The sequence below is a fragment of the Cryptotermes secundus genome, unplaced genomic scaffold (assembly GCF_002891405.2).
Source record: "Cryptotermes secundus unplaced genomic scaffold, Csec_1.0 scaffold1755, whole genome shotgun sequence".
In the NCBI taxonomy this organism is placed as follows: domain Eukaryota; kingdom Metazoa; phylum Arthropoda; class Insecta; order Blattodea; family Kalotermitidae; genus Cryptotermes; species Cryptotermes secundus.
The window spans coordinates 50,360-63,945 of NW_019731237.1; the positions used below are offsets into that span (position 1 = coordinate 50,360).

The window sequence follows — 13,586 nt, forward strand, 5'->3', positions numbered from 1 at the left end:
ACGCGTGGAATCCGCGACATCATATGATGACGTTCGGCCAGCTGCCCTAACTTTTAACGACATCATATGATGACGTTCGTCCGATAAAGGTTAAAGGAATTTTTGTATTTTAGTTTTTTTATACATTGGAAGAGTATTTTATGAGATAATGATTGCATAATTATCATCATCACTGGCACGACAGCCCTCTGTGAGCCCTGGCCTTCCTCAGAATTGCTCGCCATTCTTCTACATTCAATGCTACATTCCTCCAGTTCTTTACACTCAAAATTCTTATGTCCTGCCACACACATTCTTCCCATCTTAACCTTGGTCTTCCCACTCTCCTATTTCCTTCTGGTTTAGTATTAAGCATTTTCTTAATCATTCTATTCTCGCTGGCACGTACTATGTGTCCAGCCCATTCAAGCCTCTTCACCTTTATAAATCCAATAATGTCTGGTTCATTAAATAGTTTGTATAGCTCATGGTTATACCTCTTCCTCCATATTCCATTTTCTTCCACTGGTCCAAAGATATATCTCAAGATCCTCCTTTCAAATATACTTAACAGTCTTTCATCCGATCTTGACAGTGGCCAGGTCTCAGAGGCATAAGATAGCACTGATCTTATAAGTACTTTATACATCATAGTTTTGATTTTCCTGGGTATTAATTGGGATTTCAGGTGTTTCCTAAGGCCATGGAGACATTTATTTGCCGCAAGTACACGCTTTTTTATTTCATCACTGATATCATTTTTACAGTTAACTTCTGATCCATGGTAAGTGAAACTACAAATAACCTCAAATATATATGAGCCAATTTCAATATAAGTAGGTCCATTAGCACAGCCTTCCTTGGTTACCGGCATGTACTTTGTTTTATTTTGGTTAATTTGTAGATTCATTTTTTTTGCTGCTCTTTCCAAATTAAGAAAAGCTTCTTTCATAGATTTTTGTGTTCTACCAACTATATCAACATCATCTGCAAATGCCAAAATTTGAACTGAATTGTAGAATACAGTTCCCCTTGTGTTGATGCCTGCATCTCTAACTACCTTCTCTAATGCTATATTGAACAAAAGGCAGGCTAGGGAATCTCCTTGTCGAACTCCATTTCTAGTTATTATAGGGCTGGACAACATATTCTGAATCTTAATTTGGCATTGGGTCTTTCTCATAGTGACTCTGACAGAGGCGATTAACTTCCGTGAAATGTGCATCTCTTCCATTGCCAGAAAAAGACTATCTCTATCTATGGAGTCATAGGCTGATCGGAAGTCAATGAAAAGATGATGTGTTTCAATTTTGAATTCATTACACTTTTCAAAGACCTGGCGAATAGTGAAAATCTGATCGTTAGTTGATCTTCCTTGAAGAAACCCACATTGGTAATCCCCAATTATGCCTTCCACAAAGGGAGAGAGTCTGTTAAATAGAATGTTGGAAAATATTTTATATGCTATGGACAACAGACTAATTCCTCTATAATTAGAGCACACCATGACATCACCTTTCTTATGGAAAGGGCATACAGTACTTATGTTCCATTTCTCTGGGATTATTTCAGTTATCCATATCTTAACTATTAGCTGATGTAAGTGCTTGGCATATTCTGGGCCTGCAAATTTCACTAATTCTGCTGTGATGAGATCCATTCCTGGAGCTTTATTATTTTTCAATTTTTTGGTAGCTTGTTCTACTTCTTTTATGGTCGGCGCTGACTCTTCAGCCTCAAAATTTCCTTGATTCCGGTCTGTGGTCATACCTTCCACTTGTTCAGAGCATTACTATTTAATAATTCCTCAAAATATTGTGCCCATCTTTCCAATATTGCTTCATCACTACTCAATATTGTGCCTTCTTTATCTCTACATAAGGTTGTTCTAGGTTGAAAGTCCTTTCGACTCTTGTTTAGTTTTTGATAAAACACTCTAATTTTGTTTGTACTTCTTAAATGCTCCAGTTCAATCAGTTCTTGTTTATCATATTCCCTTTTCTTCTTTTTATGCAATATTTTTTTCTTTTCCTCTCGCTTCATGGTATTCTTCCATGGCCCCTCGAGCATGGTTCCTTTGCTGCATTCTCTTACATGCCTGTTTTTTTTTGTCACTTGCTCACACTCTCCATCAAACTCCTTGTTCCACCAATTTTCCACAGTTCAGTTTCTTAGCCTGGGATCCATGTATCTTCCTTGCATTAGATATTCGACTTCTAATCTTTTTGATATTATTAAGTAATGATCAGAGTCAATGTTGGTCCCCCTGTAGCTCCTGACATCCATCAAATCTGAACAATGTCTTACATCTATTAGGATGTGATCAATTTGATTAAACACATTTCCATCAGGGAATTTCCAGGTTCATTTATGTATATCCTTATGATTAAACATTGTACTACCTATTACCATGTTTCTTGAGGAAGCAAAATTTATTACTCTCATCCCATTATCGTTTGACTTGTTATGTAGGCTATGTTTTCCAATAGCCGAGCTATATACATCCTCATTCCCCACTTTAGCATTCATGTCCCCTATGATTATTTTACAATCGCTTTTTGGACATTCGCCATATATTTCATCCAATTCATCATAAAAGGAGTCTTTCTCCTCATCACTTTTATCTTCAGTTGGGGCATGTGCACAAATAAGGCTATAGTTAAAAAACTTTCCCTTAATTTGTAGCCTACATGTTCTGTGAGATTTTGCCTGGAAGTCTAAAAAGAGATGCTTCCCTTTCTTATTAACAATAAAACCTGTTCCAAACATGTGACTCTTCTTCTGACAGCTATGATCCGATTCCTTCACCCAACCACCTCAGTTCTTGTATAACAGTGATAGCTAGTTTACAGCTATCTAGTTGTTCAAATAGCATTTTTAATGCTCCGGCTCTGTAAGGAGATAATACATTCGAAGATCCAATTCTCAAATCCTTTAAACATTTTCCAGGTCATCTTGAATAGGTCAGTCCGGCTACTCTTTCCTCGGATTTCTGAACAATTTAGTTTTTATGGCGTGAGGTCATTAGCCTCACGCCCAACCCCCAACCTGGAGGACCAGGGTATCCCTCTCTCTCTGGCTCCTACCCCTTGACCTGTTCGGCATGGGTGGCCCTACCAGTAGCTATGCTACTGCCGGCATAGCTCTCAGGGTCTCAGGAGCTCTCAAAACCCACCAACATGATAAGGTGGAGATACCATTCGTGGGGTTGCATAATTATATTATATTGAAATTTTAAACAATTACCTTTATCTTATATTGTAAATTGGTTACTGTAATACGACTAATTATATTCAACCTTCAAACTTGTCTTATATTATAAACTGGTTTTTAAATAACTGTCATATTGTATAAGCATGATTAGTAAATAATATTTGGACTGAATTTTTTATCTTAAAATTGTCAATGTCTTACTTATTATTTTCAAGATAAATTTTTAGATGTGACTTAAATCTTGTATACTATATACAAACTTGTTATTTTAACAACTGCTTGATTTCTAAGCAAGATGAGTTTATATTTCTGGACAATTCCTATATCTATTGGTTATTTCAACCTTGTAAGGCTTTTACGGAATGTGAATAAATTAATGAAAAAAAAACAGCCATGACCTAGCTATATGATCAGCAACCAACAATGGCCTATAAAATTTCAACTGATTTCACTTCCATGGTTACACAGTAAAGCTCAGCTGTGTGAGGAGAATGTGCAATGTCACTGCAGCAATATTCATGCTGATAACTGATTTCAACACTATTTTAAAATTCACATCATTGAATGGCATGGTAATCATAACACATGTATCACCATACTTACAAAATACCTATTTTTCTTTTTAATCCATTTGATTTAAGACATTTTATTCTCATTCTTATTCTTCTTCTATTTAACCTTAAAATTCAGTCTCTAATATAGCCATTATTAATAGTTAATTCTTATTATAATACAAAGTTTATTTTGAGATTTCTGAGTTTTGGGATTTTGTCCAATACTAATATTGTAAACAATCCATGATTTCAGAAACTTTATTTCCGTCTATCCTCAGATGAAAGGGTGAGTTGGCCCCAATCACTAACTACATCTGCGTCCTTTCATGTCAAAACAACACAGGTCACAATCTTACAACTTCAGAATTCAATGATTTTTTGTGATAGACTGAATTCCCAACAGAGATAAGTATCTCCCCAGAGTTTTACTGCTTTATGGCCACTGGATTTTGGAGAGCAGATATCCAAATGTCAAAACACTCATTTTACTTGGCATATGTTGTCTTTGAAAAGGTGACATGACTTTCTGCCCTAATTGAGACACATAGCTCATTTTATGCCCATTTAAAAGTTGTCATTCATAATGGCCTGTTACACATGAGGAAAGAGGCCCAATATCAGGTAGGGGGCGTGGTGGGCCATAGAACTGATCTTGACACTGTGGAGAAAAGAGAAACCTCTTGCCATTGTCAAGAATCACACCCAAACCAACCAGTATGCAGCCTGTCATTACACCAACCAAGCTATCCCCGCTCCTATTTGACCTCTGAACAATGAATGGTCAATCTTGTTTTTATGTATCCCTTCACTGCCTGTGAATTTAGAATAATACACCATGCAAGGTCTCAATCTGTAGTCCCATAGATGTTTCCTTCCAACAGCACCATGCAGACAACCCGTCTGCTGTCTCCACTTTGATGGGAATGAAAGTGCAGCTGGGCATATGCTTCCATAATAGGCTTCTTTCATCAGAGTTAAACACTTTCTTCGAGGTGAAACCTAATTAGGCAATCACTACTCTGAAGAGAACAGGGAATTCTTTAGCAATAGCACAATCTGCAGCTGGAGTCCTGTCAGTTATCTTGAGAATGTGGAATTCTTGGTGACATTTAGAGCATTCAAACCACCCCCAACTTGTAGCAAAAGACATCTGATCCTTTGCATCTTTATTCAGATCTTCATAAAGTTCATCAACTTCTCTTCAATAACCATTCCAGATAAAGGCATATTTTGCTAGTTGATGCTCAGCCCATGTGGCAAGCATCCTTTCCCAATTTCTTAACTTTGTCAGGCCAAGATTTTGTAACTCTAACAAACTGAGGTTCAGATTCAACTGAGCATTCTTATGAATTATATTTGCACTATCACAGATAAATCTCACTGTAGAATCATGCAGTCTCCTGGCCCCTTGCATATCAGTGTTATGCTCCCCTATACTGAACCAATTTAGAAATTCTAAACTCACTTCCAAAGAATTGGATTTTCCGACGCTTCTTAACCTGATCTTTATATACATTTCTATTTTCACTCAGATTCATTTCTCTCTTTCCAGCCATATTTTCAAAAGGGGATTTACACATAAAAATATTATCACTAAAAGTGGAAATAGAAAGACAGTAATGAGGGCACCAAATGAATATTGAGCTTGGTGGAAAAGCAGGAAATGTTGACTTATTTGGGATGCTGCACAGGTAACTTGGTAGGCATTCACAGCTGCCTTTACAGTGGCTTGAAAGAGGACAGAGACGCACACTGCCACACCTGTATAAAACCATGGATATGCAAAAATGCAGCAAATGGACGCATATACATCTAGAACCACTTGAATGGGTATTTCCAGCAAGACATCCCTTTGCACCAGAAAAGCTATTCAAAATACAGTAATGTGTATAACTTCCACATCTAAGGACAAACACTGTAGTGGTTATATAGATAAAAAAATGAGTTGCGGTGTACATACGAAGGCAAAAGAAGGTCATTTCCAACAGTTCCTACAAAATATGACAAATTCACGCAGCTTTTCTATAGTACTCGGCTGTGAAGTTCCGTTAAGTAGAGGATGATGAGGTAGTCAGTGCTGGATGGAGACAAAAACCCAGTGCTGTTTCCTTTAAAGCCACACAGTAAACCACTGTCATGTTATTGCAAGTAGCATGTTTATGTCTCACCTGAAGACTCTGTATAAGATTTACACTTGTTAAGAATTATGGTGTGGTACTTATGATCAATATGTATATCATGCTGGGGATACACAATTTTAATAGGATGACCTCTTACAATATAGTTACTTGAAATGTCGTGATAGAACTGGAAGGACAACATTATTATTAAGAAAAGAACAAAAAGTGTACAAATTTCCCAGACTGTTACTGTTGTAACTGCCTCAATGAAAGAAGACGAGAGGGGAGGCCAAGGTCACACTTCTGCAAGCCTATTGTATCAGTCTGCCACGTGATACTGCGATGTGAACACACGCTGTTTTTACACGAATGCTTTTTCAACACTGCATTTTTTTTGTCTGTGACAGATGGCAAAATTTAGCAACATATCTGCATCAAGTTTTGCGTGAAGCTCGATAAATCTGCTACAGAAGCCCTTGAAATGCTTCATGAGGCTATCGGAGAACATTCTTTAAGCTGGACAGTGGTTTCTGAATGGCATTCACATTTCAAGGCTGAAGAGGGTGAATGTTCAGGGCTACCAAGCACCAGCAAAATGACAGAAAAGGTTGAAAAATTTTGAAAACTCACCCACAAAAACCACTGTAGAACAATCTATGAGCTCTCAGACACTGTTGGGATCAGTTGCCAGGAGATCTCAACAGAAAATCTGAACGTGTGCCACACTGCTCCTTCACCATGACAATGCACCCGCCCACGTCCCTCGCAACCACAGAGTCTGTGACTAACAACAACGTGCTTATCATTCCCCATCCTTCCTACTTGCTGGGCTTAGACCCCTGTGATTTCGCTTAGTTTACCAAAATGAGCATGAAACTGACTTCCATGGTGGTTTTGAAGCGTGGAAGAAAATGATGGGATCGCTGTATACGTTCCCAAGGAGACTATTTTGAAGGAGATGGCAGCCAAAATTGAGTAAGTTAAACCAGCATTTCTTTTTGACCTAGTCCAGGAACTTTCCAATAACATCTCGTATGGGAAGTGCCTTGATCTACTGTCACCATCTCCTATGAGTGGGTTCAGTGATTACATATTGTTGTCACAGCCCTTTCAATGATAAAGCATGTATCTGTCACAGCATAAGAATAAACATTAAAATGTATGTTTTGCCATTGCACATTATATCAAACTAGCAGTGTTTGGCTTTAGCACCAGCAATGCTGAATCCTCAGGTTTTAAGTCCTCCTGGCTGCTATACTTGCACGAGCCACTTTCTTTAGAAAATTGAACTGCTGCATCTCTACATAGACCAAGAAGTGTCTGAAGAAATTAACATACTTGGCAACAGAATATTTAACTGATAAAAGAATTATATTTTTGAGAAAATGTTTACAAAGCATGAAGTTAAAAAGAATCCATACACCTGTATACACGGAAATTACTGAAAACAGAAATCAAGGCTGCTTACATCTTTATGCATTAACAATGAGCATGATGTGGTCACAGTGCAAACCATAGCCCAGTGGTATGTATTCTTGACCTGTTCCAGGTATTCTTATCCTTTACCTTCTTAAATACTGTGTGTGCGATACTTTCGTGGTTTTGTTGCAATAGTGGAACTACACCTTAAAGAAGCTACTTAGTTATGTGCCTCTTGATAGTACGGAAGAATACTGGTGAATAAGTTCTACTTCAGACATTCCATTATCAATGCGATTATCAGCATTCATAACATCTGTATTATAACAAACTCAGAAGAAATAACATAAAAAATATTCAAAGACTACAAGAATATGGAAAAATGGTCAAAAATACTATCCTGGCCTGAAAGAAAATATTCAATTACCTGAGCGGTTACAAAATATAACAAACTTAATTTCGCCCTACTGTGACTCATAAACCTCAATANAGAGATGCTTCCCTTTCTTATTAACAATAAAACCTGTTCCAAACATGTGACTCTTCTTCTGACAGCTATGATCCGATTCCTTCACCCAACCACCTCAGTTCTTGTATAACAGTGATAGCTAGTTTACAGCTATCTAGTTGTTCAAATAGCATTTTTAATGCTCCGGCTCTGTAAGGAGATAATACATTCGAAGATCCAATTCTCAAATCCTTTAAACATTTTCCAGGTCATCTTGAATAGGTCAGTCCGGCTACTCTTTCCTCGGATTTCTGAACAATTTAGTTTTTATGGCGTGAGGTCATTAGCCTCACGCCCAACCCCCAACCTGGAGGACCAGGGTATCCCTCTCTCTCTGGCTCCTACCCCTTGACCTGTTCGGCATGGGTGGCCCTACCAGTAGCTATGCTACTGCCGGCATAGCTCTCAGGGTCTCAGGAGCTCTCAAAACCCACCAACATGATAAGGTGGAGATACCATTCGTGGGGTTGCATAATTATATTATATTGAAATTTTAAACAATTACCTTTATCTTATATTGTAAATTGGTTACTGTAATACGACTAATTATATTCAACCTTCAAACTTGTCTTATATTATAAACTGGTTTTTAAATAACTGTCATATTGTATAAGCATGATTAGTAAATAATATTTGGACTGAATTTTTTATCTTAAAATTGTCAATGTCTTACTTATTATTTTCAAGATAAATTTTTAGATGTGACTTAAATCTTGTATACTATATACAAACTTGTTATTTTAACAACTGCTTGATTTCTAAGCAAGATGAGTTTATATTTCTGGACAATTCCTATATCTATTGGTTATTTCAACCTTGTAAGGCTTTTACGGAATGTGAATAAATTAATGAAAAAAAAACAGCCATGACCTAGCTATATGATCAGCAACCAACAATGGCCTATAAAATTTCAACTGATTTCACTTCCATGGTTACACAGTAAAGCTCAGCTGTGTGAGGAGAATGTGCAATGTCACTGCAGCAATATTCATGCTGATAACTGATTTCAACACTATTTTAAAATTCACATCATTGAATGGCATGGTAATCATAACACATGTATCACCATACTTACAAAATACCTATTTTTCTTTTTAATCCATTTGATTTAAGACATTTTATTCTCATTCTTATTCTTCTTCTATTTAACCTTAAAATTCAGTCTCTAATATAGCCATTATTAATAGTTAATTCTTATTATAATACAAAGTTTATTTTGAGATTTCTGAGTTTTGGGATTTTGTCCAATACTAATATTGTAAACAATCCATGATTTCAGAAACTTTATTTCCGTCTATCCTCAGATGAAAGGGTGAGTTGGCCCCAATCACTAACTACATCTGCGTCCTTTCATGTCAAAACAACACAGGTCACAATCTTACAACTTCAGAATTCAATGATTTTTTGTGATAGACTGAATTCCCAACAGAGATAAGTATCTCCCCAGAGTTTTACTGCTTTATGGCCACTGGATTTTGGAGAGCAGATATCCAAATGTCAAAACACTCATTTTACTTGGCATATGTTGTCTTTGAAAAGGTGACATGACTTTCTGCCCTAATTGAGACACATAGCTCATTTTATGCCCATTTAAAAGTTGTCATTCATAATGGCCTGTTACACATGAGGAAAGAGGCCCAATATCAGGTAGGGGGCGTGGTGGGCCATAGAACTGATCTTGACACTGTGGAGAAAAGAGAAACCTCTTGCCATTGTCAAGAATCACACCCAAACCAACCAGTATGCAGCCTGTCATTACACCAACCAAGCTATCCCCGCTCCTATTTGACCTCTGAACAATGAATGGTCAATCTTGTTTTTATGTATCCCTTCACTGCCTGTGAATTTAGAATAATACACCATGCAAGGTCTCAATCTGTAGTCCCATAGATGTTTCCTTCCAACAGCACCATGCAGACAACCCGTCTGCTGTCTCCACTTTGATGGGAATGAAAGTGCAGCTGGGCATATGCTTCCATAATAGGCTTCTTTCATCAGAGTTAAACACTTTCTTCGAGGTGAAACCTAATTAGGCAATCACTACTCTGAAGAGAACAGGGAATTCTTTAGCAATAGCACAATCTGCAGCTGGAGTCCTGTCAGTTATCTTGAGAATGTGGAATTCTTGGTGACATTTAGAGCATTCAAACCACCCCCAACTTGTAGCAAAAGACATCTGATCCTTTGCATCTTTATTCAGATCTTCATAAAGTTCATCAACTTCTCTTCAATAACCATTCCAGATAAAGGCATATTTTGCTAGTTGATGCTCAGCCCATGTGGCAAGCATCCTTTCCCAATTTCTTAACTTTGTCAGGCCAAGATTTTGTAACTCTAACAAACTGAGGTTCAGATTCAACTGAGCATTCTTATGAATTATATTTGCACTATCACAGATAAATCTCACTGTAGAATCATGCAGTCTCCTGGCCCCTTGCATATCAGTGTTATGCTCCCCTATACTGAACCAATTTAGAAATTCTAAACTCACTTCCAAAGAATTGGATTTTCCGACGCTTCTTAACCTGATCTTTATATACATTTCTATTTTCACTCAGATTCATTTCTCTCTTTCCAGCCATATTTTCAAAAGGGGATTTACACATAAAAATATTATCACTAAAAGTGGAAATAGAAAGACAGTAATGAGGGCACCAAATGAATATTGAGCTTGGTGGAAAAGCAGGAAATGTTGACTTATTTGGGATGCTGCACAGGTAACTTGGTAGGCATTCACAGCTGCCTTTACAGTGGCTTGAAAGAGGACAGAGACGCACACTGCCACACCTGTATAAAACCATGGATATGCAAAAATGCAGCAAATGGACGCATATACATCTAGAACCACTTGAATGGGTATTTCCAGCAAGACATCCCTTTGCACCAGAAAAGCTATTCAAAATACAGTAATGTGTATAACTTCCACATCTAAGGACAAACACTGTAGTGGTTATATAGATAAAAAAATGAGTTGCGGTGTACATACGAAGGCAAAAGAAGGTCATTTCCAACAGTTCCTACAAAATATGACAAATTCACGCAGCTTTTCTATAGTACTCGGCTGTGAAGTTCCGTTAAGTAGAGGATGATGAGGTAGTCAGTGCTGGATGGAGACAAAAACCCAGTGCTGTTTCCTTTAAAGCCACACAGTAAACCACTGTCATGTTATTGCAAGTAGCATGTTTATGTCTCACCTGAAGACTCTGTATAAGATTTACACTTGTTAAGAATTATGGTGTGGTACTTATGATCAATATGTATATCATGCTGGGGATACACAATTTTAATAGGATGACCTCTTACAATATAGTTACTTGAAATGTCGTGATAGAACTGGAAGGACAACATTATTATTAAGAAAAGAACAAAAAGTGTACAAATTTCCCAGACTGTTACTGTTGTAACTGCCTCAATGAAAGAAGACGAGAGGGGAGGCCAAGGTCACACTTCTGCAAGCCTATTGTATCAGTCTGCCACGTGATACTGCGATGTGAACACACACTGTTTTTACACGAATGCTTTTTCAACACTGCATTTTTTTTGTCTGTGACAGATGGCAAAATTTAGCAACATATCTGCATCAAGTTTTGCATGAAGCTCGATAAATCTGCTACAGAAGCCCTTGAAATGCTTCATGAGGCTATCGGAGAACATTCTTTAAGCTGGACAGTGGTTTCTGAATGGCATTCACATTTCAAGGCTGAAGAGGGTGAATGTTCAGGGCTACCAAGCACCAGCAAAATGACAGAAAAGGTTGAAAAATTTTGAAAACTCACCCACAAAAACCACTGTAGAACAATCTATGAGCTCTCAGACACTGTTGGGATCAGTTGCCAGGAGATCTCAACAGAAAATCTGAACGTGTGCCACACTGCTCCTTCACCATGACAATGCACCCGCCCACGTCCCTCGCAACCACAGAGTCTGTGACTAACAACAACGTGCTTATCATTCCCCATCCTTCCTACTTGCTGGGCTTAGACCCCTGTGATTTCGCTTAGTTTACCAAAATGAGCATGAAACTGACTTCCATGGTGGTTTTGAAGCGTGGAAGAAAATGATGGGATCGCTGTATACGTTCCCAAGGAGACTATTTTGAAGGAGATGGCAGCCAAAATTGAGTAAGTTAAACCAGCATTTCTTTTTGACCTAGTCCAGGAACTTTCCAATAACATCTCGTATGGGAAGTGCCTTGATCTACTGTCACCATCTCCTATGAGTGGGTTCAGTGATTACATATTGTTGTCACAGCCCTTTCAATGATAAAGCATGTATCTGTCACAGCATAAGAATAAACATTAAAATGTATGTTTTGCCATTGCACATTATATCAAACTAGCAGTGTTTGGCTTTAGCACCAGCAATGCTGAATCCTCAGGTTTTAAGTCCTCCTGGCTGCTATACTTGCACGAGCCACTTTCTTTAGAAAATTGAACTGCTGCATCTCTACATAGACCAAGAAGTGTCTGAAGAAATTAACATACTTGGCAACAGAATATTTAACTGATAAAAGAATTATATTTTTGAGAAAATGTTTACAAAGCATGAAGTTAAAAAGAATCCATACACCTGTATACACGGAAATTACTGAAAACAGAAATCAAGGCTGCTTACATCTTTATGCATTAACAATGAGCATGATGTGGTCACAGTGCAAACCATAGCCCAGTGGTATGTATTCTTGACCTGTTCCAGGTATTCTTATCCTTTACCTTCTTAAATACTGTGTGTGCGATACTTTCGTGGTTTTGTTGCAATAGTGGAACTACACCTTAAAGAAGCTACTTAGTTATGTGCCTCTTGATAGTACGGAAGAATACTGGTGAATAAGTTCTACTTCAGACATTCCATTATCAATGCGATTATCAGCATTCATAACATCTGTATTATAACAAACTCAGAAGAAATAACATAAAAAATATTCAAAGACTACAAGAATATGGAAAAATGGTCAAAAATACTATCCTGGCCTGAAAGAAAATATTCAATTACCTGAGCGGTTACAAAATATAACAAACTTAATTTCGCCCTACTGTGACTCATAAACCTCAATATTACAGTACAACTCATCTGGCTAATAAATGCTGGACTCCTTATCTTACTTCCACTTGCTCCCATGCGACGAACTAGATGCAACACCAGATGTGGCCATATCCACATATTTTGCAATTAAATCAGAACATAGCCATTGTGTATTCTTTCCGATCCCGTCTTTTTACGGAAGGAGTAAACAAATGACGGAACGGAACACTGCCATTTTCGTCTTCTGTGAGCTGACTACAAAGATGGGTGTTTCCTAAGAATTCTACTTATTCTCTCCAATTGTACACTTACCAGACTTTCAATTTCTTCATTTTCCACAAGAGGCTCATCTAATTTATCTGCCTTCTTATCAGTAATGGGTTTCGTTATAACCGTCATTTTAACTATTAAACTTAAACATCAACTGCTTCTCAAACCAATCAACCACCATAAAATCAATGGCGTTATAGTTCCAACAAGTACCGCTATCACAATAGCGCTGCAATAGCTCACGTGAGTGATTGCGAACATCGCGAAGATCACGAAGATCACGAATGAGTGTGCATACGGAGCATACAGACAGATTGTCTTCATGGCCAGTGTTTTCATGATAAGGCATGTAAAGTCTGCATTGTCTTCATCGAAGATGTCTAGAACGTATTGAAGGTATGGCCTAAATCAGGGGTCTCAAAACTTTTCGGACCGCGGGCCACATTAGGTAATTCAGCACTTTCAACTGGCCGGATAAAATGAGAAATTAATAACTCTAGG

The 13,586-nt window shown here is 37.7% G+C and overlaps 1 protein-coding gene across 1 annotated transcript in view; it reads right to left on the reverse strand.

The window, feature by feature from the left end:
- The window catches only part of LOC111866647 (integral membrane protein 2C), a 33,219-nt gene extending 19,923 nt beyond the window's left edge, over window positions 1-13,296 (reverse strand). Inside the window, exon 1 of the mRNA XM_023855796.1 lies at window positions 13,128-13,296. Coding sequence (XP_023711564.1) covers window positions 13,128-13,214 — 87 coding nt within the window. The 5' untranslated portion in view covers window positions 13,215-13,296. The remainder of the gene's footprint in view (window positions 1-13,127) is intronic.
- Window positions 13,297-13,586: the final 290 nt, after the last annotated feature.